The 27,508-nt window shown below is 33.2% G+C and overlaps 2 protein-coding genes and 1 pseudogene across 2 annotated transcripts; 1 reads left to right on the top strand and 2 right to left on the bottom strand.

Moving 5' to 3' along the window:
• Positions 1–7,261: 7,261 nt before the first annotated feature.
• Positions 7,262–10,558, top strand: LOC120204780. Its single transcript, XM_039204800.1, has 5 exons — positions 7,262–7,446; positions 7,544–8,367; positions 8,418–9,343; positions 9,473–9,659; positions 9,765–10,558. Exons 1-5 carry the CDS (start codon positions 7,319–7,321, stop codon positions 10,376–10,378), a joined length of 2,679 nt encoding a protein of 892 aa, XP_039060731.1. The 5' UTR covers positions 7,262–7,318; the 3' UTR covers positions 10,379–10,558.
• Positions 10,559–11,533: 975 nt separating this feature from the next.
• On the bottom strand, positions 11,534–13,775 carry LOC120204863 (uncharacterized protein PB1E7.01c-like). The gene is made up of 3 exons (XM_039204872.1): positions 13,511–13,775; positions 12,012–12,091; positions 11,534–11,942 (listed from the first exon to the last, which is right to left on the bottom strand). The coding sequence occupies exons 1-3, from the start codon at positions 13,577–13,579 to the stop codon at positions 11,684–11,686; spliced, it is 408 nt and encodes a 135-aa protein (XP_039060803.1). The 5' UTR covers positions 13,580–13,775; the 3' UTR covers positions 11,534–11,683.
• Positions 13,776–14,348: 573 nt separating this feature from the next.
• LOC120204862 lies at positions 14,349–16,124 on the bottom strand (annotated as a pseudogene).
• Positions 16,125–27,508: the final 11,384 nt, after the last annotated feature.

Here is a 27,508-nt window from a genome sequence, read left to right as displayed (position 1 = left end):
AAGACGCCGAGAAATCCTAAATATATCGTAGAAAACACAAATAATCCAACACCCTGAAGACGCCGGGAGATCCCACTAAAAAATTGGTTAACCCTGAAGACGTCGAGATATCCCAAATTTACTGTAGAAAATACACCATTTGAGGAATTAATCGGATGAACACTTTAATTTGAGAATTAAAAATTCCCTGTAGTATTATATGAGAATTTTTGCCGGTTCTAGTGGATCTTATTCCCACCAACATCCTTTAATAATCTTTTAAGTATATATAATTGTGAAAATGTCTCGGTGGTTAAAAAAATGTTATTATATTTTTTAGAAATTTTGAGTTTAACAGTTACGTATGCGGGTGTAAATACGTTGTTAATAACTAAGAAAGACTCTGAACAAATATTACTTTATAATTATCCTAAAGTAATAATATATATATATATATATATATATATGTGTGCGTGCTATTTTATTAAAAAAAATTAAATCCGTTCAAGTATAATATATTTCTGAAATTAAATTAAATTATATGCATTTAGTACATAAACTATCAGTTTTGGTCCGTTTTAGTACCTAAACTTTTAATTTTTTCAAAATTATACCTAACGTTTAGTTTTTGTTTCATTTTAGTGCCCTTTAAAAATTTAACGTTAAATTTCTAAAAAAATTAAAAGTTCAGGCACTAAAACGGACCAAAATTGATAGTTAGGTAGGTACTACACGTTTTAAGTTTTTAACGACTGGTGTACTAAAATGAAACAAAAACTAAACGTTAGGAGAAAGTATCTAATATATGCATGTCCAAGTGAACATAATTAAGAATGTTGGCATTAATGGTCCCCTAACGAGAAAGTAATTTACTTTTCTTTCACTTAAGTCCAAAAAGTTAATTTCATACCAAACATGAAATCATGAAGTTCGCATTAGATCAAGAGTTGTTCATATATAAGGTTACTATTAAAAAAGGGTAAATTACACACTTAGTACCTAAACTATCAGTTTTGGTATGTTTTAGTACCTAAACTTTCAATTTTTTTAAAATCATATCTATAGTTTAGTTTTTTTCATTTTAGTACCCGTCGTTAAAAAGTTAATGCATTTAGTACCTAAACTATCAATTTTGGTTCATTTTAGTACCTAAATTTTCAATTTATTTTCAAAATTTAATGTGAAATTCCACACATGGATATTAAAATGAAACAAAATCTAAATTTTAGGTATGATTTTGAAAAAAATAAAAGTTTAGGTACTAAAACAAATTAAAATTGATAGTTTAAGTACTAAATGAGTAATTTATCCTTTTTTAATAGTCTATGATGACTATAATGTAGTATCTGTTCAGAATATTTCTTAACAATTGACAACGCGGATACACCCTACAGAAACACCTACTTGAATCTAAGACCTATAAGATGAATAACGCTATTTTTTACCACCGAAACCACTTAATAATTCATTAGTGATGGTCTACCTCCACATAGTAATGTATTAGTATTATAATTCACACTTATGATTAGGTTATTATTAACATTATCATAACTACTATTTCTATTAATATTCATAATTTAGCAAGTATCCTTTCTTTTTTACTCTTGTTATTTTTAATATAAATGAATTATTAATATAACTAAATGATTTAAATATATAATATAATTATTAATGTAGATTTTATAAAATATATTTTAAATATAATAACAATAATATGATAAAATATAAACACGTGATATAAGTATAAAAAATATCAAATTAAGAAACGTGGGGTGAAAACTTGCCGGGGGGCAGCTTCTTGGTCTCATAACATATTGCATTGAGGCGAGTTATGGTTTAAGTAGGTGAATATAGGTGGACCCATCTTTCTCATTTTTATTTTAAGGGTAAACTATGCATTTAGTACTTAAATTATTAGTTTTGATCCGTTTTAGTATTTAAATTTTCATTTTTTTTTCAAAATCATACCTAATATTTAGTTTTTATTTCATTTTAGTACCCTTCGTTAAAAACTTAACGTATTTAGTACCTAAACAATCAGTTTGGTCCATTTTAGTACCTAAACTTTCAATTTTTTTCAAAACGTAACGTTAAATTTTGAATGGGGTACTAAAATGAAATAAAAACTAAATTTTAGGTATGATTTTGAAAAATAAATGAAAGTTTGGGTACTAAAATGGACCAAAACCGATAGTTTAGGTACTAAATGTATAATTTACCATATTTTTTATTTTAAAAATAAAATAAAATAAAATCAACTACTAATTGATCTATTAAGACGATGGGTTAGATTTATTAAATAAGATAAAAATGTTTAAAATTTGATATTGTAAAGGGAGAAAATTAGGTAGGTAGGATCATCTCATAATGAGTCTCTAATAATATTTTATGTAAATTAATCAATCAATAGATTAAATATAGATGGATATACTAAAAAATAGATAATATTTTCTAAACGATGTGACTTTGATTTAAGGGTAAATTTGAGTATTGAGAATATATGTAGAGATGACAAGAAGTTAGGTTGAGTCAGATTTTTAGTCAATTCGATTCGACTTAAGAATTATATATCTTCCATCTGAATTCGATCCGACCCGGTAATCATACACTATCAACTAAGATCCAACTGGAACCAAGAAACATACATTCTCCACCCGACTTGGAAGTATATTCCCTTCACCTGAACCAAGAAACATACATTCTCCACCCGACTTGGAAGTATATTCCCTTCACCTGAACCTGACCCAACTCAAAATTTTAAGGTAAAAATCTACATCCGACCCAATCTAATATGATATATATATATAATAAATATATGAGTCTAATTGAAAAACCTATAAAGACGTGGCTCATTATAACAATTATCTCTAATTTTTTTAAAAAAAAAAACCCTAAAGTCAAACTCGACCCGATTTCACCCTCTATAAAATTCAACCCCACCCGAACAAAACTCAATTAAAAAACCCTCAACCCTGTTTAATCATATTAGAATATATCAATTTTGAATTATATTATCATCTTAAATATAAGAATTTCAAATCTAAATTTTATCATAATGTGGATTCTCACTTAAAAAATTTATTTTCATATAAGTTCTATGTGTGATCTTGTCCAGATATATTTCAATTATTACTTCAATTATGCAATGTAATGACTACTTCAATTATGCAATGTAATAACATTTTTTTTGTTGCCCTTACGATTCCTAAAGCTTTGTCTTGATTAATCTGAACCGATTCGGGTCGCACATATGATTTTGGTGGGTGAGTCTTCTAATGGGGATTTTCTGCATACACAAAGACTCGAATTCGAGACTTGCTTAAATGATATCAAGTTGCTTACCACTTAAACCAACCCATTGGTCGAAAATAAATAACATGAATTAAGATAGAAAAATATAATTACTAATCAATATTAAACTCAAAACAACTATAAATATTATCAGATAAAATAAAATAAAAAACACAACATAGCTAAACTGACATTTCAAAATATGTGGTATAACATAAGCTATTGTTTTATAATAATTCATATAAATGTGCTATAGAAAAACATCCTACTAATATAAAATTAGATAAGAGTGGGGGAGGGTGGCGCAGCCGGTGGCGGCCGAGATGTTCCTCGCCGGCTCCTCACATCACATGCGCCATGGTCAACCATTAAAGCTCTTTGCTTTTAAAAAATAATGTTGCTTTTGCATTTGCATCCTCGGGATGGTAATTATATTCATGGGTTCGGTCTAGGAACCAACGCATGATTTTATAATAAATTTTTAGGTTTTAAAAAGAACGATAAATTTTTTTTATCATATTTTCGGTTACACCAATTTCTCGTCGTTTCTTAACCTTAAAACTAAGTCATGAATGATCTCCTAGCTATCGATAGGCGAGCGAACAAAGAATACGGAGATGAAAACACTGATAATATTGTAATAACATAGCCTTGATAGCTAAATATCATGCAGTCGTTAGTGTTCGAATCAAAGACCGTAGTATAATAATAATCTATTTAATCAGTGAGGTAGTTCGATTCGTGCTTATAGCAATTTTAAATTCAAAATTGAGATCTTTACCATTTACATCATTATGGTTATTGACATGCACCGCCATAATCATATTGTAAATTTCGCATTAATACTCTACTTGTACAAATTTTATTTTATTATATTATACCATGTATAAAAAAATTGTATATAGCACGAATCAAACGATCTCAATTATTGAAGGGACGAATGTTATTCGTAGGGGTTTTGCAAGAAAGAAGCTCCCTTAGGGCCCAAGGGGGCCCGACCCCTGTTAAAATTTATATATTCGATATAATTTTGGTTTAATGATATTTTGGTTCATGTAAAAATAAATATTTAAATTTAAAAACTATAAAAGTTTATTAAATTTTTAATGAAGTAGGGGTCGAACTAAGGAATAATAAGTCTATGTTCACAATTTTTGGTCTAATTACAATTTAAGTCATTGTAAGTTTAAATATTATACAAATTAGAAGTTGTCTTTTGAGTTTTTTTTAATGTAGGGTGAATACAAGGTAATATCTATATAAAGACTTTCAACTATTTGACAATGAACGCTCATACTCCTACATACGTATTTGAACTCGGGACCTCAAGGATAACAACAATCTCTTAATCACTAAGGTCGCTTGGTTCATGCTGAATTTCTAGTTTAAATACCTAATAAGTCTTTATATTTTTCTTAAATAGTCTAATATTTCAGCCCCTGCCGATATTTAATTATGGCTTCGTCCCTGTGATTTCGGGTTTGAGCACCTGGGGCTACAAGGTACAAAAAAGCTTACGCTTATAGTTGGAGGTTATTTTGTTACTTTTAATAGTAGAGAGACTCGACAAAGTAATATTATATAGTGAGAGAATCATTTATGTAGTTTACTCAAAATTTTAATAAACAACACACAATTAAATAAAATTTAGGGTAAATTATGCATTTAGTACTTAAACTATCAGTTTTTATCTGTTTTAGTACTTAAACTTTTGTTTTTTTAAAATCACACATAATGTTTAGTTTTCATTTTATTTTAGTATTCGCTATTAAAAACACAACGTATTTAGTACTTATACTACAAGTTTGGTCCGTTTTACTACCTAAATTATTAATCTTCTTAAACATTAACGTTAAATTCTGAACGAGTGTACTAAAATGAAACAAAAACTAGAATTTTTAACTGTGAGTATTAAAATGAAAAAAAAAACTAAACTTTAGATATAATTTTAAAAAAATAAAAAAATTAAATACTAAAACGAATCAAAACTTATAATTTAAGTACTAAAACGGGCATCTACATACACATATAGTCACATCATTTTTTGTATTTTTAGACAAATTTCAGCATCCCAGTGGTCTTTTAACTTTTCCATTATAAATATAAAATATAAAATATAAAATCGCATTTTATTTAAGTTATAAAATCTATTATATATTAAAAGATAATAGTATTTAATTGTTTTAATATTAATAATATTAATTATAAATTATATCATTTCATACGCTCACAGTAAAAAAATGACAACGTAAATTTTTAATTTTTAATTATAAACTTATGAAATTAGAGTTAAAAATTTACCTTGTGTGTAAAAAACAATAAATTATATAAAATTTCGAATTTGTTATAATAAAATACCATATAATACGCGTATGAAAATCAACAGAGAAACAGAGAATATAACAGTGACTCCGATGATGTTTTAATGCTGTAGAAATAATTGGCCTTATTATTAAATGGGTAAAGTACACAATTGGTCCCTCGACTATAGGATGATGCTTAATTGAGTCCCTTGACTATTAAATGTTACAAAATGGTCCACCGACTATAAGGAGTTGCTTTGTTGAGTCCCTCGACTATTAAAAGTTACAAAATGGTCGCTTGACTATTCATTATGTTATAAACCGTCATTTTTCGTTAAAAACTTGACGACATTCTGAGTTGTACGTTAGCCTACTGGCTGAGACATTGTAAACTACGATCCCATACTCTCAAATGACTACCATATCTAAGTCAACATGTTAACGTATAACTCAGACGACATCTAATTTTTTTAACAAAAAAGACGAGTTTGGAACATAATGAATAGTTGATTAACCATTTTATAACTTTTTATAGTTAAGGGACTCAACAAAGCAACTTCGTATAGTCAAGGGACTCAATAAAATAATATGCTATAGTCGGGGACCATTATGTGCTTTACCCTTATTAAATTTGGATATTTCAAATCTAACTAGTTTTTTTAAATAACCATGCTATTTCATTTATTGAAAGTTGTATCAACAAATGTCTTGCTAAATACATACTGAACAAATACAGTCATGACTATCGAAAATAAAATATAACAATTTTGGTACATAAACTATCAGTTTTGGTCCATTTTAGTACCTAAGCTTTCAATTTTTTCAAAACCATACCTAAAATTTAGTTTTTGTTTCATTTTAGTACTATTGTTCAAAATTTAACGTTAAGTTTTGAAAAAAATTAAAAGTTTAGGTACTAAAATGGACCAAAATAGATAGTTTAGGCACGAAAAGCGTTAAGTTTTTAACAGCAAGATACTATAATGAAACAAAAAAACGTTATGTATGGTTTTGAAAAAATTGAAAGTTTAGGCGCTAAAACATACCAAAATTGCTAGTTTAGGTACTAAAGGTGCTGTTTACCCAAAATTATAATTATAGATTTTATTTATAAAAATAAATAAATAAATTATTTTTAATAATATATCATGTTATTATATTTTTATTTTCTCAATTTTGCCTTAATCAATTCTATAAAATGGGTAAACTATGCATATAGTACATAAACTATAAGTTTTAATCCATTTAATACCTAAATTTTTAAATTTTTTAAAATCATACATAACATTTAGTTTTCATTTTATTTTAGTACATGTTGTTAAAAATTTAACGCGCTTAGTACCTAAACTATTAATTTTGAAACGGATACTAAATTGAAACAAAAACTAAAATTTTAACGGTAGATACTAAAATGAAATAAAAATTAAAATTTTTAACAACAGATACTAAAATAAAACAAAAACTAAACTTTAAGTATAATTTAAAAAAAATTAAAATTTAGATATTAAAATATATCAAAACTAATAAATTATATACAAAATGTATAATTTATCCTAAGAAAAACTCCCAACTGTCACGTCATCTGTGAAATTGTTGTAATAATTTATGAACTAAAGTAGTGAAAACTTGTGAAATTGTATCTCTTTGTTATGTCCTAACTGTTGATTCTATCTGTTTATCAGATTCGGAGTCGAAAAATTTCCGATCCGGAAGCGTTATAATCTCGTACAAGGACTGCATTTATCATGGGGAAGAGATCGAATAGACGCCCCGTTCGATATGAAAAGGATCAGTTGGGATGTATGTGGGGATTGATAACTATGTTTGATTTCCGCCATGGTCGAACGACTCAGAGACTGCTTTCGGATCGAAGGTGTGATGCTGTTGGTAGGTTCTGTTAAGAAACTTTGAAGCATTTTCCACTGCAAGTGAATTTTTACTTTGTTTAGCCTTTGTCATTGTCCTTGTAGCATGGAGAGATCATTTGGTTTGTTCGGATATCGGTGCTTGTCGGACCCTGCTATGTACATCGGTTCTAAGAACTTGTTTAATTGTGCAGGTATCGGAAGTTCAGCTAGTCTGGTTGAAGAGAAAGCAATGGCAATGGATACGTGTAAGCCAAGCGTGAAGAAACTCCTCGAAGAAGAAATGTCGAGAGAGCAAGTTGCTAATATAGAGGTAAACAATACCGAACACGAAGCGAAAGAGTTCAGTTCGGGGGAAGGAGACAGCGGAAGGAAGAGCCGGAAAAGAAGTAACAAAGTTCGCAAGAAAAGTTCCGGGAACAGTCTGGTCGTCGATGCTGCCAAGAACTTGGTATTGCAAGTATCATGTCAGCATAAATCTGATCAACGAACACCAGGCAGTCTTGATGTAGACAATCTTGTAGAGGAGTTTCGTCATGAATACGATCGGAAAAGAATCGATTGTGTGCATCATGATTGGTCTGCCGAACCGAAGAGCTCCGGTTTTGAAGAAAGATTGAGTGAGGCTATCAAGTTCTTAGTGAGTCAGAAGCTTATTAACAGGAACCAACTTATGGAAGGTGGGGAACTCCAAGCCTCGAAAGAAGTCATGGATGCACTTCAAGTTTTGAGTTTAGATGAGGAATTGTTTCTGAAACTTCTACGAGATCCGAACTCGATGTTGGTGAAATATGTTAAAGACTTGCCGGATGATCGCGACATAGAGTCGAAGCCTCTTGTTGGATCCAACTTCTCAGAGCAGGTGCCTGTTGGTTTAAGACAATCGAATGAACCTGTTAATAGGAAACAGCGGAACTTTTTAGAAGAAGGTCCAAGTCTCAGGAACGAGACTCTTCGAACGGAAATAATATTTCCGAAGCTTCCACTAGAATCGTTGTTTTGCAGCCTGGATTGACGACATGTTTGCAAACACCTGAAACCGGAAGCGGCCGAGGCTCATCGCCGGAGCCTAAGCACATCATCAGACATAGAGAGCCTCACTTTTTTCTTGCTGAAATAAAAAGAAAGTGGAAACATGCTATGGGAAGAGAGCAACGTAGAATTCCCACCAATGAAATTTCGAAAAGAGTTTCAGGCGAGCCGAAAAATCTGGGGGACACCGGAGGGTTCAAGGAATATATCACAATGAATTCTCCAACTAAAGATAATTTCTTTATTGAAAGAGTTGCCAAACCTTCCACTGGTGCCAAAAGAGGAGAAAGGATCAGCAAGCTAAAGGGCTCCGAAACGGGTACTGATCTTGAGACTAATTTCTCCAGGGATTCGAACATCTATATCGAGGCGAAGAAACATCTCTCCGAGATGCTAACTGATGGTGATGACAATGTGGATCTTTCAAGCAGACAAGTTCCGAAAACGTTAGGGAGGATTCTTTCTCTCCTTGATCATAACTCTTACCCTGTTGGCAGCCATGGGAGGAGCTTGGAGCCTACTTTTATAACTACACAGATGAGATTGGGTGGCTCTGATAAACTCGACAATGTCAGCCGTCGTAGTCGAGCAGCAGAGGAAATAGAGACCCGGCTTTGCATTTCCGATAATAAAACCGGCGATGAAATCCAAGGTGATAATGTAGTTTTGGAGAAACTCGATGCTTTTGTGAATGATGACAAAGTGGATCAAGATGATTGTTCTATCAAAGATGTAACGAGTTCCGGAGGTATTATGGTTCAGGAAGAAACTAAGGTCTTGGATGCTTCTTCTAAGACTTCCATTACAACAGATAAAATTGTTGATGTATCTGAAGTTTATTATGAAAAACAATATCCACATTGCTCGAAACAAGTAGACTAATGCCACTTCCTCGTATATATATATATATATATATACACACACACACACAATGAAATAAGTATGCATTATATATGTTATATCTCATCCGACCGATATTTCGTTTTTTTTCCCGATCTCTAGGAGTTATCTGAAGGGGACCAACAGTCATTTTCTCCATTAGCATCTCCATCGAATTCACCGGTCACCAAAAAGGTTGAAGGTGTAGAGAGTGTTAGTGATATACAGGAGAGGCCGAGTCCCATATCTGTTCTTGAGCCGATATTCGCAGATGATGTTATCAGCCCCGCTAGCATCAGATCTATTTCTGGTAGACATGAGAAATCCTTTTGTTTTTCCTTTTTCATGTTCTGCATTTGTTTTAACTTTGTTGTGCTACATTCCGGATAATGCCGATTTTTGCACTGATCTTCAGGTGAAACATCCATACAACCGCTAAGAATTCGATTCAAAGAAAATGGTTCATCAGCAAATCACAGTGGTGGTTTTAAAACTTGCATGGATGATAAGGAATCAATATTTGAGCACATAAAGGCTGTGCTGCAAGCCTCGAGTTTCGACTGGGATAAACTCTACTTTAGGTCGCTTTCTTCGGACCAGCTTCTTGACCCTCTGTTGCTTGATGAGGTAGAATACTTGCCCAACCAACTTTGTCACGACAAGAAACTGCTCTTCGACTGCATTAACGAAGTTTTCATCGAGGTTTGTGTGTACTATTTTGGTTCCCCCGGCATGTCATTCGTTAAAATGAATATCTGTCCTCTTCCTAACTTGAAAAATACCATTGAAGAGATTCAGCAAAGAGTTTATTGGCATGTGCTCCCATTGCCGCTACCTCGTACTTTAGACCGGGTAGTACGAAAAGACTTGGCCAAAACAGGGACATGGATGGATCTTCGACTCGATGCAGATTTTATCAGTGTCGAGATTGGTGAAGCCATCCTCAAAGACTTGGTCGAAGACACTATAACAAGCTACATAAATGTAAGTCCCGAATGTGAATATCGTGACGAAGGACTAGAAGAGTGACATCAACTCGTAGAAGGCAATCAACTCGGTTTTGTTCATACTTCATTCCAATAATGCACCTCTCAATGGGTCAGAGTGGGAGCAAAGCAAGCTAATCAAGTCCCAACAAGCAAGAAGGGCTTCATTTAACACCCCTACGTGTTTTGTCGGATGCTGCGACGACACTTTAGTAACCGGGTCAACCCGGAGATCTTTCTAGTGACTTCGAAGCATCATGTTTCATGTGCAGAGATCCATTGCAAAGCAACACCAGATTTCAGAGGCCTTTCTAGGTTTAGTTTAATCAATAACCACATCACAGTGTCATTTCTCCTGGTGCAAGGTGATGAAAACTGCTGTTTCTTATTGGTAGAATTTAGGGCTTGGTGTGGATTTGATTGTGTGAATGGTGTTGATAGATTTCATTCATTCCTAGGGTTTGCTTACTGGTTTTCTTTGTTATATACCTTTGGGTATATATATACACACACACAAAAATATATGCATGTACCTGTATATGCATGTAGAACCTATGATTGCTAAAAATAATAGGGTAATCTACTTGTATGACCACTTAACTATTGTTCTTTTTTCATTTCGTTTAATAAAAATACTTGATGTTAAAAATTCAACGGAAGTAACGTGACTGTTAATGAAATTGTTATAATTACACATTTAAACCTCACTACTTGCACATTTTTTTATCAATTTCCAATCGCATTTTAAATTAATTCAATAATTTTAATTAATTTAATTTTTCTTCCAATAAGATTGTGACACCTATTATCATTACCATGTTACCCAATTCATCATCATGACATCATTTATTACCTAAATAAGTCTATTTTTGATATGTTACCTAACTCATCATCATGCCATCATGCACATGTTACCTAAAGGCTGTCAAATACAAGTACAGTCCCATCATTTATTAGGAACTGTCACAACCACCACAGCCTTGTGGCCGAGTCTTTATCTACCCATTGTCGGCATCTAAAACTCATGAAATTCAAGCCATTAATGGGGAAAAAAGGGGCATCTGAAACGTTTTTCAAACAGAACCATTCATTTGGAAACTCACTGAAGGGCACCATTGAAGTCAAATGTCACCTAATGCCCTGTTCTAATGAAGCACCATAGGGCATTTTCCCAAAAATGAGGACAAAAGGAAACATATGGACCATGATAATTAACTTCACAAAAGAATCTTGTTTATACTAATATACTAAGCTGAATAACAAAAGAACTAGTTTTTTTTTTGCATATTTCCATCATGGAAAAGCGTCTACAAGTCATTAAATACACTAGAAAGTACACAGCATTTAGCTACTTCAGTTTTTTCTTTACCTGAAACTGTGAAGTCGGCGGAACGGCTCTCTTCCTAGAAAATGCACTACTTCTGCTATCTAAATCTTCATCGCCATCATCTTCATTGACCATGTCTTGACCAGAAAGGGTGGATGAGTCCTGGTTCTTGGAAGCTTTTCTTTTTCCAGCACCCAACTTGGCAGATAGTTTTCTCACGACAGGGTCATTAGAGAGTCCGACATTTGATTGCCGCGGAACCTTTGCTCCAAGTCCAAGCCTGTTAAAAGCCTATCAGAATGGTGTATGAATAAATGACACGGCTATGAAAGAAGATAGTCACACTGACCTCTCTGGCCGAGCCTCTGGTTCTGCTTCCACTACTTCATCTTGTCCGGACCCATTCATTTTATTTAGCCATTGTTCAGCCTGCATATCACTTGTGTCAATAATAAACTAATAAACTGGTCAATGGTTCCCAAGAAGAAAGAACAATCTATGACTCCAGAACTCCACCATAACCGGAACTGCCCAGAGCACTAGATGCAATCCAGACACTACAACTCTTATACTGCATGATACACGAGGTACAAAAAGAGCGGTCACTTGAGTGAATCAGTGAAGCGTAGTATGCGTATTCAAGTCTTTTTGCATGCAAGTTTATACATATAAATGGAATAAGATTAAGATGAATAATAAGATAATAAACTATGAATAGTAACCCAATTAAATCCCACAAAAAGTGCTAACAAGTTTCATTTTCTTTCTGTTGGCCAACATGCATGATTTTATCATGATCCCAATATTGAGAAGTAAAGAATTTGATATTATATCCTTTCTTACTAGTGAAATACGACCATGAAAAACATAAATGCAACCTATACAATTATCTCCTTTCTTCCCATATACCTATCATCTTACAAAAAGAGTGCACGATAATGCCCGAGTGCAATGCCTAACTGCGTCTAGGTGCTTTAACAACACTGATCATGACGTTATTATAAGCAAAGCTGTTTTCTTTGTCATTATCTTAACATCTACAAGTAGAACTATGATCAAAACTTAACAATCCTCAATAAATACAACAAAAGCATCGGAGTTTCCCTGTGCTTTTGAAAAAAAAAACAATTAGCCCTCGTATTATTTGTTCTCTCTCAATGTGGCCCTCCAACTCAGAAAATAAATACAATAGACCCTTTGACCAACTTTTTTTCGTCGTTGACCGTTACGGTACTGATATGACAGTTCACGGTGTTGACACGACAATTTAAGATACTGACATAGCAATCCAAAGTGGCAAATTAACGTGGATGACATAATAAATTGACTAAATTGATAAACATGGAAGATTGACTACCACATCAGTACTGTAGATTACCGCATCAGCACGAACTGACACTCCAATACCGTAACAGTCAACAACAAAAATTATTAGTCAAAAGGCTATGTTGGATTTGTTTTCTGAGGTGGAGGCCACATAAGAAATAATACGGGGTCACGTTGATTTCTTTTCAAAAGGGGCCTCTATGCCTTTTTGTCTCCAGCAAACTATTACATTCAGTAACCAAATCTCCTTCAAACATGAATAATATAACAAAATCTCCACATCTCCATGTCATATATGAGTAACCAGGCACTATACCATACAATGACAACTGTTCAGACCCAAACACTGAAAAAAAATCTTTTAGTAAGCTAATCACCGAAGATAATTTAATCAACGATGAAAAAGACTTTAACATAGTGAAAAGTAGAGACCCGGATCATCATTCGTATCCAGTTTACCAAAAACCATGAAAATTTATCGAATGCATTACGATCAAATGCGAAAGAGAAAGATATATTTACCAATTTCGATGCGTTATTAAGCGTAATTATTTTAGGAGGCCCAGATTTATTTGGCTTTTCCTTGGCCATTGTTCTATATTACATGAACTCGGCGGCGCTTTGAGATGGCGGCGAAGGAGCTAGCCCGGTACCGGCAATCGGCAGCTTTAAGCCTGGAAGATGAGGAAGAACGAAGAGAGTGAAAGCTGAAGTGAATTTGATTAGGGCTATTCTTTGAATTCCAATTTGTTTTACAAGCTTTTAGCCCAAAAACGAACAATAGCAGTGATTATGTTTTTGGGTTCTATTAGGCTTTTGCTTTTATCATAGGATAGATATATATTTTGGTACATAAGCTTGGCTTTAATGTTCAATTTGGTACCTAAACTTCTCTTATTCAACTACATACTTGAATTTGATTTGTTGTTTCAAATTGGCATCTGAAATTGGTTTTCATTTCAAATTGGTACTTGCAATTTTAATTAATTGAATAAAGAAATGAAGTTCATGTACTAATTTGAACCAAAAAGTTTTGTTTAGGTACCAAATTAGAAACTTTAGCCACCAGTAATTTAGATTTTCACCCCAGCCCTTAACCATTTCCTTTTGGTTTTTGCATACTAGGTTTATATAATTAGCTTATTTGAAACATAAGTAGCCGAACTATATCATTTTTTTCCTTTAGATACCTAAAGTTTTTTTATTTATCAAAATAAGTACCTATAATTTTACTTCGTTACACTGTTTTAGTACCCCTGTCAACAAAAGTTAACCACTCATATTACGACACGTAGCCGAACTATGTACGAATGGACACCCATTGTTCTTTGTCCATCTGGATTTACTTTTATTTTCCTAAATTTTGGTGTCAAAAAAGGGACAAACAACTACTTTTCATCCTCCATTGTTAGCCAAAAAAGACTACTGTTACAGTAAACAAAAAAAACAAATAAAAGACAATATCCCACCAATAATATCAACATTAAATCATCATTTACATCAAATATATATATATATATATTCCTTTTGAAGACACTAAGTAGAAAAGAATTGTGATTCCTATGCCTATGACCTGCCAAAAACATCTAGTTCCAAAATCAGGCCGAGTTAACAAGGTTGAAGAGAGGGTTACCCCACCAGCATGCACCAAAGCTTTCATTGGCTCTTTGGTTTTTGTATCTTAACGTAAGGGAAAACACCCAAGAAGCGGACGACTTTCGGATCCCATTCCCGTTGCTGGGCACGACAAAACATCAGGAACGTGTTGGCAAAATACGAATTGAAGCCCATGAGGATGTGCCACAAAGCATGACCCTGGGGGTTGAAGTACCAATGAGATATCTCCTTGCAGAACACCCTGTCAGATAGCCAACAAAGACTCGCCAGGAACAAAGTCGCTACGTATAACTTCGCCAGTCACTTTGCATTGACGTCTTTAGAGTAGATGTAGTACTTGTATGCGCGAGGGATGCAGATAAGGCAGAGAACGACGTAATGCACCTTGAAGCCAAATCCAAAGCGGAAGACGGCATGGACCACTGCACACAAAGCTCCATAAAAGAACAGGAATGTAGGCATTGTACTCCGATAGTGCCAATCGGGTGAGTAGAGGATGTAAAAGTATAGAAGCATTTCCCACACCATTGGTGTTTCATCACCTTGCTGTTTCCTGAAAATAAACCGAAAATTTCACGTTTCAAGTCAAATTAGCAATTCCCGAGCGCAATGAACTTACAACAATACTTGGAATTTGACCAATACATGATTCATAGCAAAGGAAAAAGCTTAACATTATTAATTAACACCTTCCATTTGATTATATATCATCTACATGACCCATTCAAGTTAAGGTAAAATATTAGGCATTTATCCAATACATCTCCTTGAAAAGATGTGCTAAAGAACCGTAGAACAAAAGGAGTTACACACCATTTCTAGCGACTTCCAAAATAATGTAAAGTGTAATAAGAACACTTATTTTGTTTTATTTTATTTTTGGTGATGGCCTGAGGGGGATCAACTAATTGTTGTGTTTGTTAGTTGTGGTGTCAGCCTGCTGTTGCAGGTAAAATAACTAACTCCAAAGCCCAAGCAAATAACAAACAAATGAAATTCGAACAGACACACCGTAACAATATCTCCTAAAATTGGATCTTTTGTTAGCAACATTCATCTAATATCTGAATCTTTCAGGGGAATGAAAATGCAAGTGTAAGAAGTGAAAAAAACACTTACACGCGCTGTAATGTGGCATGGTATATCATGCTCCCAATGGCAAGTATCATGTTAGATATGTGAAGGACACTAAACCTCTTCTCGAATCGTTGTCTCAAGGCATTTACAAGGCCAATGAGTGCCAAAAGAATGCCTGGGACATTGGATGTCGTGTTAAAAAACTCAGCAATGTAAGACGAGTGAACATAATTTTTCTCACACCAGTCGGTGGATGTGACAGGACCCCAAAAGCTTGACAATCCATCTTCCATTTTATACTGAATATTGCAAAAAAAATCTGAATCCTCAACTAAGGCACTTTTCGGAAAAATGTTTTGCAACTGTCACAAACCCTGCAATAATGTCCAAGAGAACTATGATAATGAGATCCCATAAGAATGACAACCATATAAACAAGAACTATGTCGCTGATAGATGTCCTTTTTATCAATACAAGAAAAAACAGGCACTAATTAAAAGAAAAATGCCACAATACATTAAACTACAACATATGCACGACAATTGAGATAGGCACATAAAGCAAACCCTTTTACTAGTTGGTCAAAGGACCCCCACCCCTGGGGCATACCTAGCCAAAAGGGGAAAAAATAAGAATAGAAAGAATAAAAGTTGTTGATATCCTAGGATCTAGCCTTCAGTATCATAAGAGCAAAGTGTTATCAAAAACTCTCAATATAAGGTAAATTCTTTGACATCAGCTTATGCAGAAACTCCACGTTAAGAAACTTGAAAAATCTTTCATGTCAGCTATATTCCGAATTCCCTGAATTTATCTGATGCAATTTTCCAGTTATTCATGTATTTTAAATCGTTTTCAACTTATCCAATGGCATGCTCTTTTGTTTTACAGAAATCACCAACACACTTGAATCCAAAAGAAGGCGTAGCTCTAGACAATAAGCCAAAAACAGCGATCCGGAATAAATACCTAGAATCCATCCAAGTAAAAGTCCCCGTAAAACCTAGAATCCAAGGACATTATTTTAACCAAGTTTCTAGCTCTCCATCTCTATTTAGGTCCACTGATCTCTCTCCAATTGAAGACGACTTCACACTCCAGAGCAGTTTCGAACTAAAGGTAAAATTACTTATTCTCCCTATAGAATTTTCTAAAGATGGAATGAACAATAAAATCATTTTACTTTAAATTCTTGTCCTATATCACACCAATCTTATCAAATTTGATGAACTATTAATACTACAACGGCAACAGAAACTGCAGCAAACTTCAGTTAAAAGGTCCCATGTGAATGCTGAGAAATAAGTAATTAACTAATCAATCCATTTACCTATTTGAACCGATTTATTCCAAAAATTTAGCAGCCTCTTATTCTAGTTAAAGAGTTTCGAAGTGAATCCCGAGATCGAGGTACCAGTAAGAATCACCGCCTATCGAAACCTGTCTATTCTAGAAATTAACTCATAGAATATAACGCATTAAACCTCCAGCAAATAAAGAAAAATAGGTCATTAACTAATCAATCCATTTACAGACCGAAATCCCATTTAACCACTTTCAAACCTCCCTAAACCCATTTTACCAAAAGAATTTGGCCAATGCTATATTCTTAAAGATCAAGCGCCCTAAATTTCCATCCAATCCTCAATCAATGCCTTGAGTCTTAGTACAAACTGTGAATATCTCATAAGATCACTCACCCACCCACCCAAAAAAATCCAAACTAATCCTCGGGGAAGATACCCTAAAATTATAGCACTAAATCCCTCTCTTTAAACAACATGACACTGGCCAATACCTTAGATTTCTTTCTATTTCATTTTTCTATCATTAAACAAATAAAATTTGGCAGCAAATTAGTATAAAAATTATAAATTTGAGGAAATAAAAACACCATAATGTAGCAACCTTAAAAAGCCCACAACAAGAAGCAAACATCCCATTGAAATTTGACCAAATCCCTTAAGAACCATTCCTCAAAAAGTAAATCAAACGGATTTTCCATAACGAAACTGCCCATATTTTACCGTTAAACAATGAAACAAATTACATAAAAAATAGAAAAGAAAAGAAAAGAAAAGAAAGGAAAGTGAATTAGAAACTAACCCTTTAGAACAAATCAGATCTTGGGGTTTCAACAAAACCGATTGAACGACAGTCTCCCACTTATTTATTTAGGGATCTTTCCGTCTTATTGTTAAAGAAAAGGAAAACTAAAGGAGAAAAAACATAAAGAAAAGACACGGGAGACATCCCCAGCAAGAAAGGAAAGAAGACGACTAGGGGAGAGAACCTAAATTATAAATTATACTATGTTTTAGTATTTAAACTTTTACTTTTTTTTTTAATTATATTTAAATTTTAGTTTTCATTTTAGTACTCGTCGTTAAAAACTTAACACATTTAGTATCTAAATTTTCAATCTTTTCAAAATTTAAATTTAAATTTTTTCAAAATTAAACTTTATGTATGCTTTTGATTTTTTTAAAAAAAATTTATGTATTAAAACGAATCAAAACTTATAAATTGAGTACTAAATGTGTAATTTTTCCTATATATTTTTTACTTTTTATTAGTAATTACAATTTACTTCATTGAAAGAAATAATTTAATTAAATTTATTTTAATTAATATCATTGTAAGTCTATTTAAATATGGATCGATGAACTTATTCGAAGAAATATTGTGTCCTCATACGACATTCACACAAATAATCATTTAGTCTCATGTTTTTTTGGTATTTTTTATTTATAACGTTTAAATTATCGATCAAAATAGTCATAATTGGATAAAAATTATTAATTGATTAATAATAGTTCATATTATCGACATGATGTTTTTATATATGTTCAATTGTCGATATGATAATATCATATGATCACTTTGGACAATATAACATATGTTACATAGTCATTTTGGATGACGCGACACATGCTAAATCATCATTTTAAGAGTGGTGTGGCTAGAGATGAACATGAGACTCGAACCAATCGGGTCGATTTTTTTTAAAAAAAAATGGGTTCGAGTTGGGCCGAAACGAGTTACTTTATACTCTATTCGAAAAGCTCGTGAGCGGCTCCAAAATATAATATATCAAAGTTTTATTTTTAAAAAAATAAATTATTAAAATATTAATATTTATTTGTTGATTTTTTTAAAATTACAGTATAATATTTTCATGCATTTAAGGTTTATGTTCGAGTTTGAGTTCGAGGTTTCAATCAAGTAAAGTTTAAAAAAAAAATTTCATTTCGAGCTTTTTTGAGTTTTTACGAGCTTGAATTCATGATTTTGAGTTCGAGTCGAGCTTGAAAACTTTAGGTTTTCGAGTTTCCGAATCGAGTCGAACTCAATAATACTCGAACTTGACTCAGCTCGTTTACAGCTCTGGCACGGTAAATATAATTTTATTAATAAAAGTAAAATTAGTGAAAGGTCAAAAGATTGACTACTTGCCACGGTCTGGGAATTGCGAGGAGCCTTGGTCGGAGTCAGAGAGTAATCAACCGTCACTTGAAAGAGAGGTTGACTGCTTGCCATTTTCAACACCGGCTTGATTGACTGGAAAGAAACAGAGTTATGAACCCTAGGTTTGCTTGATTGAAAAGTAAACTACTCTTCTGAAAATACAAGTGTATATATATACACAAATAAATTTGCTTTTGTTCTGTAACATCACAATGGATGTTGTTTGTTTTTGTTCTGTAACATAGCGATGTTTGCTTTTATTTGGACTAGTTCGGGTGATTTCTTGTTTTGTGATTATTGGATGCTGCTCGATTATTTCAATGTCATCAGATGGTTTTTCCTCACACAGGATTGTTATTAGTATGCTATTTTTAGTGCATGCTTAGTCTTGCTTTATGTTCGGATATGTTGTGAAATTAGTTCTTGGGATTGTCGTGGAGGGGTTAGTGTCCGTTTTGATGTTTTCGTTTTATGAGCGTCAGTGGACTTGTATTTTGTACCTTGTTAAAAGTACTCTTTTCCTCTAATTGGGTTTAAGGAGGTTTTTAACGAGGCTTTTAATGTAGGTTTGTTTAATTAATAAAATTCATCTTGACGAGAGAAAAAAAAATCGAAACCAAAGCAGCACCGTCGTTTGAACACAATACTCCCGCAAAAACCCAACCCTCCATCTTTAATAACCACGCTAACCTTTACTTTTGAGGACCGAACCATGTAAACTTCTTGCCCACCATTGGTAAATCTAACAAATTACAGCTTGATATGAATTTATGGAATAGAATAGAACCCGACTGCTTCCCGACACACCCACTCCTTTCGCTTCGGGATAGGATGGCAAACGGGTATAATTTCGTGGATTCTGCACCGTATCCGCTCCAATTGGGGCGGGGATGGGTATAACTTTAGTGGGTAGTGGACGGGTGTAAATTTAAAAAGTTGTACCCGTCGCGGGTAGTGGGCGGGTGTAAATTTAAAAAGTTATACTCGTCGCGGGTAGTGGGCGGGTGATGAGTTTGGACCATTATGAATTTAGGTATAATTTTAGAGATTAATTTATAAATTTAAATATTGTATATGATATAATTTATAATTTAACCAAATATTATCTATAATTTTAGAGACTAATATTATGCTTCTTAATAGACGTGTTTGTTTTATGTTTATTGCTTATGTATAACTTCATGTTGCTGTCAGGCAGGTCTAACCGAGTATGTCTCCAGTTAATAGTGGGTGTGGGGATTAATTTGAGAATGTACTAACGTGAGCGGGTGTGGATTTAAATTTTTTTACCTATCATGAGTGGTGGGTGGATGGTGAATTTAAAAATATTAGGTGGGTACGAGAATAGGGGAGGGGATATCCGCATCCGACCCGCCCGTTTGCCATCCCTACTTCGGGATCTTACAACGTTAACATCCCCTCCCACTGACCAATTTGAGTGCTCTATCCCACGCAGGAGGCACAATTCATTCGAGAGATCTTCTTGATAGGATTCAACACATGGAGCATAAACATTAATAATCACACAGCACGTACCATTTTGGAGCGTAAGTAATCAAAGTTACAGAGATATAATCTACACAAACATAACCTCACAACACCTGACTACGACAAAACACAACACAAAATTCTTAACATCCTAGTACGAAAAACAACCTCACAAACGAACATAAATGAAACGATAATGAGCTATTTTCCAACTGTGGATATAATCGTCGTCGCCGTTGTCATCTTCGTCGTCGAGCTCCTTGGTCGTAGTCTTCCTAATGCAGCCATGGAACCCTTGATTTCTTACATGATGTTCAGCTTCATTATCAGCTTCTTTGTCGACCTGGGATCTGATCATAAGCGCTTTCACTAACAAAATTAAAGACGCCATGCTTTTTTACTGAATGTCATCCTGAAGAGATATATGCATATATATATATATATATACTATCAACCAACGACTTTTCTAATCAGCTTCTCAGTTTATTATCCCTAATATAAAAAAATAATCGTTTACAATTCTATGTTCTTGACGTTTATTCGGATAAGATAACGACATAGGTTATTATTAGAGGTGCTTATCGATCGAGTCGATCATGGGTTGAGTAATGCTCGACTCATGCTCGTTAAAAAAAATTGTTGCTCCACTCGACTCATTGCTCTTTAGGCTTGATAAAATTTTGCTTGACTCGAGTCGTTGCTCGTTAAATTGACCAGGATTTTTACCTTATTTTTTTTAACTGTATGTAAAATATAGTAAATTAATATTAACTAATAATTTAGCATTTTTCTTATTGTTTATTAGAAAATCAATAAATTAGTTGTAATTTAGGATATTTCTTATTATCTATTAACAAATTAGTAATTATCAATTATACTTTCTTATTTTCAGTAGAACAAATTTTTAAGGTAACTACTAAGAATTATAAAAAATTTAACGAACTGTTCGCAAATTTATTGAGTCCAGTTTGAGTTCGAATCGAGTCAATTTAGATTAAACGTTGAACGCATTTTAACCGAATCGAATTCAAATAAATCATAAGTTGCTCAACTCATCAAACACTCTTAATTATCGTAAATATTATAAATAATATTTAAAAAAACTCATCTATTCATTGTTGTATTTTTATCTTTAATTTTGTTGACATTTTAGTTTTCAATACGGATGACAACATTTTCAGAGGTTGACTATTCTTTTTTTTATTAAATTAAAATGATTACAAAGTGATATATGTTTTAAATATTTTTAAAATATCTGACAATGAACGCTCAATCATCCTATTGCAGTTGCTGGTGTTCTAACGCGTAATCTTTATGAATAACAATTATTTATTTAACTACTGAAATAATTTAATTTGTGCATTGATTTTATTTAATTTCACTTTATCTTGATTCATGTGATAAAATTTAAAAAGAAAATATTTGAAATTAAAAATAATTGTTATAAAGAATTGAAAAATCTCAATATTATAAAAAAAATTCAGTCCTTGTGTCATCAATCTGTATCAGAAAGTTGAGAAAATTACTGTATTTTTCTTAAAGAGTTGACCTAAACAAAGTGGCTAGATATTACTTTAATGCACCATTAATGATATAGCCGAGAAAATAGACTTAGGGCATTTGCAAGCTTGTAAAGACTTGGACTAAAATTCTAACTAATAAAAATCTCCTATTACTTTTTTTTTTTTGTCGGAAAGAGACGTAAGATTTTATGTAAAAAATACAAATATATAAAATTATATTAAAATTTTAAGGGTAATTATGCGTTAGTATCTAAATTATCAATTTTGTTCTATTTTAGTATATAAACATTTTTTTTAAAACCATGCCTGATGTTTAGTTTTTTTTGTTCATTTTAGTAACCCGTTGTTAAAAATTTAACGGACGTGCTCGCCAACTGTCACATCCGTCCACCGATGAATTCTAAACTTTTCAGCCTGCACCTTTTATACCCCTGAACGTGATTCTGACCTTCATTTCACCGAAAAATGCCTCAATCTCCCCAAATCGATGATGAACTCTTCGACTTCTTCATCCTCCGATCTCCATCTTCAATCGTATGATAAACCTTAAATTGAAATATATTGGTCGAATCGTCATTCTCTCCAGTCGTGAAGCTATTTACAATCAGACTGGTGTTGAAAATTGTAGCTACAGAGAATCTACATCTTGAGCAGTTAGATATAAAGACAACTTTCCTTCATGGTGATGGAGGAAGAAATCTATATGAGGTAGCCAGAAGGCTTCATAGAGGCAGACAAGAAAAACCTGGTATGCAGGTTGAAGAATAGCTTGTATGGTTTAAAACAAGCTCATAGACAGTGGTACAAGAATTTCGATAGCTTCATGGGTAGTAGTGGTTTTACCAGATGTCAAGTAGATCATTGTTGCTACATCAAGAAGTTCGACAATAACTTCATTATTTTATTGTTATACATTGATGACATGCTCGTTGTAGGCTCAGACATGCAAGAGATTATAAACTTGAAGCAAAAATTGTCGAAGCAGTTCGCAATGAAAGATCTGGGTGCTACAAAGCAAATTCTTGGGATGACGATTAAGAGAGACATAAAGTCGGGGACTTTGATGTTATCACAGGCTGAGTACATCAACAAAGTACTCTCCAAGTTCAACATGCAATATGCTAAACCAATAAGTACACCTTTAGGTGTTCATTTTAGACTCTCAAAAGAACAGTCAACAAAGACGGAGGAAGAACATGCATACATGGTGAAGATGATGTATGCCTCAGCAATTGGAAGTCTGATGTATACCATGGTTTGTACTAGACCAGATATTGCTCAAGCAGTGGGAGCTATTAGCAAGTACATGAATAATCCGGGCAAGGTACACTAGGAAGTAGTCAAATGAATCCTCAGATATTTGTGGGGTACCACAAACAAATCTTTTTGTTTCAAAGGTAGAGATACGATACTGACAAGCTATGTAGATGCTGACTTAGTCAGAAATGTTGACATCAGAAGGAGAACTACATAGTATGTCTATACTCTAGGAGATACCACAGTGAGTTGGGTTTCTCAACTACAGAAAATAGTTGCTATCTCCAACACTGAAGCAGAATATGTCGTTGTTATGGAAGCCAGTAAGGGGATGGTTTGGCTCCAAAGTTTCTTGGAAGAGTTAGGCAAGAAACAAGAAAACAATGTCTTGTATTGCGACAGTCAAAGTGATATCCATCTAGCGAAGAATCAGTCTTTTCATTCCAGGACGAAGCACATACAATTGCGGTATCATTTTATCCAGTCTCTTCTGAAAGAAGGGATTTTGAAACTTGAAAAGATTAGTGGAGCTCAAAATCCGGTATACATGTTAACAAAGACGGTGACTACGGACAAACTGAAGTTGTGTTCAGCTTCAGTTGGCATGCTAGAGTAACAAGATCAGAAATGTTGATGCATTGATCAAGGTGTGAAGATAGATTAAAATCAATCATCAAGTGGGAGATTGTTGGTCAAATTTGCAGGTGCATCCTTTATTGAAATTGGTTGCCAAGCCAACAAACCAATTGACGGTGCATCATTTGTTGAAATTGGTTGCCAAGCCAACAACCCAATTGACAGTGCATCCTTTGTTGAAATTGGTTGCCAAGCCAACAACCCAATTGACGGTGCATCCTTTGCTGAAAATAAGGAAAGCCAATTAAATGAATTAGTTGGTAGAAATAGAACCAGGGGGATTCTGCATCTATAAATAGCTCACCCCAACAGGTTCTTTATTAAATCCAAGTGAGAAACACAAAAGAAAAGTTTAGAGAGAAAAGCTTTAGTGAGAGAAAATTGAGAGCAATTTTCATGGTGTAATTGAGTTTGTGAGTTTGTGAGTGTTTTTTGTAAATACCTGTAAAATTTTCTCCCTTTAGTAATAAATCTGCAACAGTCTGGAGACGTGACATAATTGATTGAACTCCGTTATCAATTTCATGTGTTATTATTCCGTTTTTATTTCGCATTCTCACTAATATGATTATAGGGAAATTACTCGTTTAATTTCCCAACAGTAACCAAGGTAGACTGCTTGCCATTATCTACACTGGCTTGATCGATGGAAAAGAAAAAGATTTATGAACCCTAAGTTTGCTTGCTTGAAAAGTAAACCACTCTTATGAAAATACAACTATATTTATACACATAAATTTGCTCGATCGAAAACTAAACCCTAATACTTAATGAATAAGTCAATCATTATTAAGAAGTTTATATTAAATTTTCAAAAATAAATTAAATATTTAAGTATTTAACCGACTTATAAAGGAGATAAAATTTATTTTATTAAATGAATATGAAATTATAAAACTAAGTATTAACCCAATTACAATATGTGGGCTTATATAGCCTATTAAATAATATGAAATGGGTACAAACCAAATGATTTTGATGGTTAAAACACTTATTATTATTTATTGAGGTCTCGGATTCGAATACTGTGTAGGTAGGGATACGAACATTCACTATTAAAAGGGATACACAACACCCATAGTTGTTTCGGACATTTTTTAGACGCCAAACTAAAAAAAAAAAAAATCTGTCATTGTATTGCTTTGTCTACGAACTTGATTGAACTACACTTTCCTTATTTTATTTATTTAAATGTCACTTGCTTCTTCGTGCATCTTTTTCTGGAGCTCCATGTAGCAATCAACAGCCAACACACAGTGCCTTCTCTCCTCAAATTAGAGTTATAAATGGACGTATATGGTGATTTTAGTGGTTAAAGAAGTCCTGGGTACGAGCAATTGTCTCTATAAGATGTGTGTTGTTAATGATTACGAAATAATATGAACAATTCTTACACCTTTGGAATTTTATAAGTTCGTCTCTTCCTAAAATTTAAAAGTTCGTCCCTAATAAAAAACCTTGTGCTTGTCCCTATTTTTTAGCATCAATTTTGATAATTATTTTTAGCCATTCCACCTTTTAAAATTTAAAAATTTTAGTTCCAATCCAAAAAATAAATGTTAAATTTTGATTATACTACTAAGGGTAAACTACATATTAGTACTATAACCATCACATTTGTTTCATTTTAGTCATTCGATTATTATTTCAATCTGAAAAGTTAAAAAGATTAAATTTGTTAATAGCCTAGGGTTATTATAAGATAATATATGTTCGTAATCGTAGTTATTTGAACTAATGACGGAGAATCACGTTCCCTTTAACCATCGAGAGCATTCAATTAGCTATACCAAATCTATAACTTAATATAAGGTGTTATGATTAAATTTTGATAAACAACAAATACAAGAATAAACTAAAAGGATTTGAAGCATTGAAACCTAACCTGGGTTGAGGCCAAAGCAACAATGTCACCCATGATTTCACCTAAAAGAGGTTTCTTAATCTTAAGATCTGCTAAAGAAGACAAGATTTTGATAGCTTCGATTGTTGTCTCGAATCCATAGTCTTCATCTTTGAGAATCTTATTCACCACTGTCTGCAGCTCCTTCTTCAACTCTGTTTCTTCAACTGTTTCACCCATTGAAAGAAAATGGAAGGTTTTGATTACCCATTGAAGAGAAACAAAGATCAAATCTCGAATTTTTGGATCGAATCAAAAGGTAATGATCATGGAATCTGATCATAAGTGTGTTTTTTTTTTGGAACCGTATACTGAAGATAACACATATGAAAAATCCTCGTTTACAATTATATGTTCTTCACTTTTATTCGGATAAGATAGCACATATGTTATTATTTGAGGAATTTATCGAGCGAGTCAATCAAGAGTTGAATAGTACTCAATTCGTGCTCGTTAATAATTGGAACACCCTTTTACCGATACGGGTGACCCGATCCAATCCGATGTGTCGCATTAGGGCAACCGAAGCGACCCACAATAAAAATCCGGAAAAAAATAATTTTTTTTGTTAAACTATTTTAAAATGTAAAACAATTTATAAATAAAAAAACAATTTTTGAAAAACATTTGTATATCAATACATAATTCAATAATGTCGTACGTCAAATCAAGTTACAGATTCCATATGAAAACAATGTGACTTACATGCCCTTTAATTACAATTGTACCATACTCTACAAACAACTTCAAAGGAACTCTTGCACTGATGTTGACAACTACACAGTGTCAATTCCTTTAACCTAAAATGGTGAATGATAGAGTGAGCTTTGGGAAGGTCAGTAATACAAAACTACCAGATAATGCTAAAGGACAAGCATGTATGTGGTAAAGCATAAAATTTCCTTAGTTATCTAGGCAAATACATGTCTTAGTGATGAGTTGAGATTTCACTATTAAATCTTCAGGTAATCTTACAGTTCATAGGAAATGTTCGGAGGGTCAGGTTCAGGAGATTGAAAACAGATGTCTAGTGTGTTCCCATAAAAACATAAATAATGTACATATAGTTAAAAAATAATTGTAGTTTAATTTCAGGGAAACATATTTTTAAAATCATTGTAAATACCATCCAACCGAACACCGATATACAGTTCCACAGAACTATATCTGTAAGGACTTACCCTAGGAGCATTGGGCCTAAGAGCCAACCTAAGGGAACACCTTGGGTCCATAAGGACTTACCCTAGCCGAAATGTAGGTCCATAAGGACTTGCCCTAAGAAAAGGAGTCACCCTAAGGGATTGCCTTTGGGGTCCATAAGGTCTTACCACTTAGCCTATTGAGCCTAGGAACCCACCCAAGGGTTGCCTTAAATTCATAAGGAATTACCAACTTAATCGGAGATGAACCTGCAGAATTCCATAACAGATCCAAGATATTATCCTAGTATAAAACATGTTAATAGTAATATTAAAATCGGAGCCAAATGTATCTAGTATTATATACCAGAGATAAAAAAAACCAGAGAGCAAAATCCAGAGATCAAAAAA

The sequence above is a fragment of the Hibiscus syriacus genome, unplaced genomic scaffold (genome assembly GCF_006381635.1).
Source record: "Hibiscus syriacus cultivar Baekdansim isolate YM2019G1 unplaced genomic scaffold, ASM638163v2 tig00011718_pilon, whole genome shotgun sequence".
Lineage (NCBI taxonomy): Eukaryota > Viridiplantae > Streptophyta > Magnoliopsida > Malvales > Malvaceae > Hibiscus > Hibiscus syriacus.
The sequence above is the reverse complement of the archived record's forward strand: the minus strand, read 5'-3'. Positions and strand labels throughout refer to the sequence as shown.

Coding starts and splice junctions, on each gene's coding strand:
- LOC120204780 (XM_039204800.1), top strand. CDS start 7,319: ATGGGGAAGAGATCGAATAGACGCCCCGTTCGATATGAAAAGGATCAG. Junction 7,447..7,543: donor AGACTGCTTTCGGATCGAAG/GTGTGATGCTGT, acceptor TTGTCCTTGTAG/CATGGAGAGATCATTTGGTT. Junction 9,344..9,472: donor ATCCACATTGCTCGAAACAA/GTAGACTAATGC, acceptor CCCGATCTCTAG/GAGTTATCTGAAGGGGACCA.
- LOC120204863 (XM_039204872.1), bottom strand. CDS start 13,579: ATGGCCAAGGAAAAGCCAAATAAATCTGGGCCTCCTAAAATAATTACG. Junction 12,092..13,510: donor TTAATAACGCATCGAAATTG/GTAAATATATCT, acceptor AGTGATATGCAG/GCTGAACAATGGCTAAATAA. Junction 11,943..12,011: donor CCAGAGGCTCGGCCAGAGAG/GTCAGTGTGACT, acceptor GGCTTTTAACAG/GCTTGGACTTGGAGCAAAGG.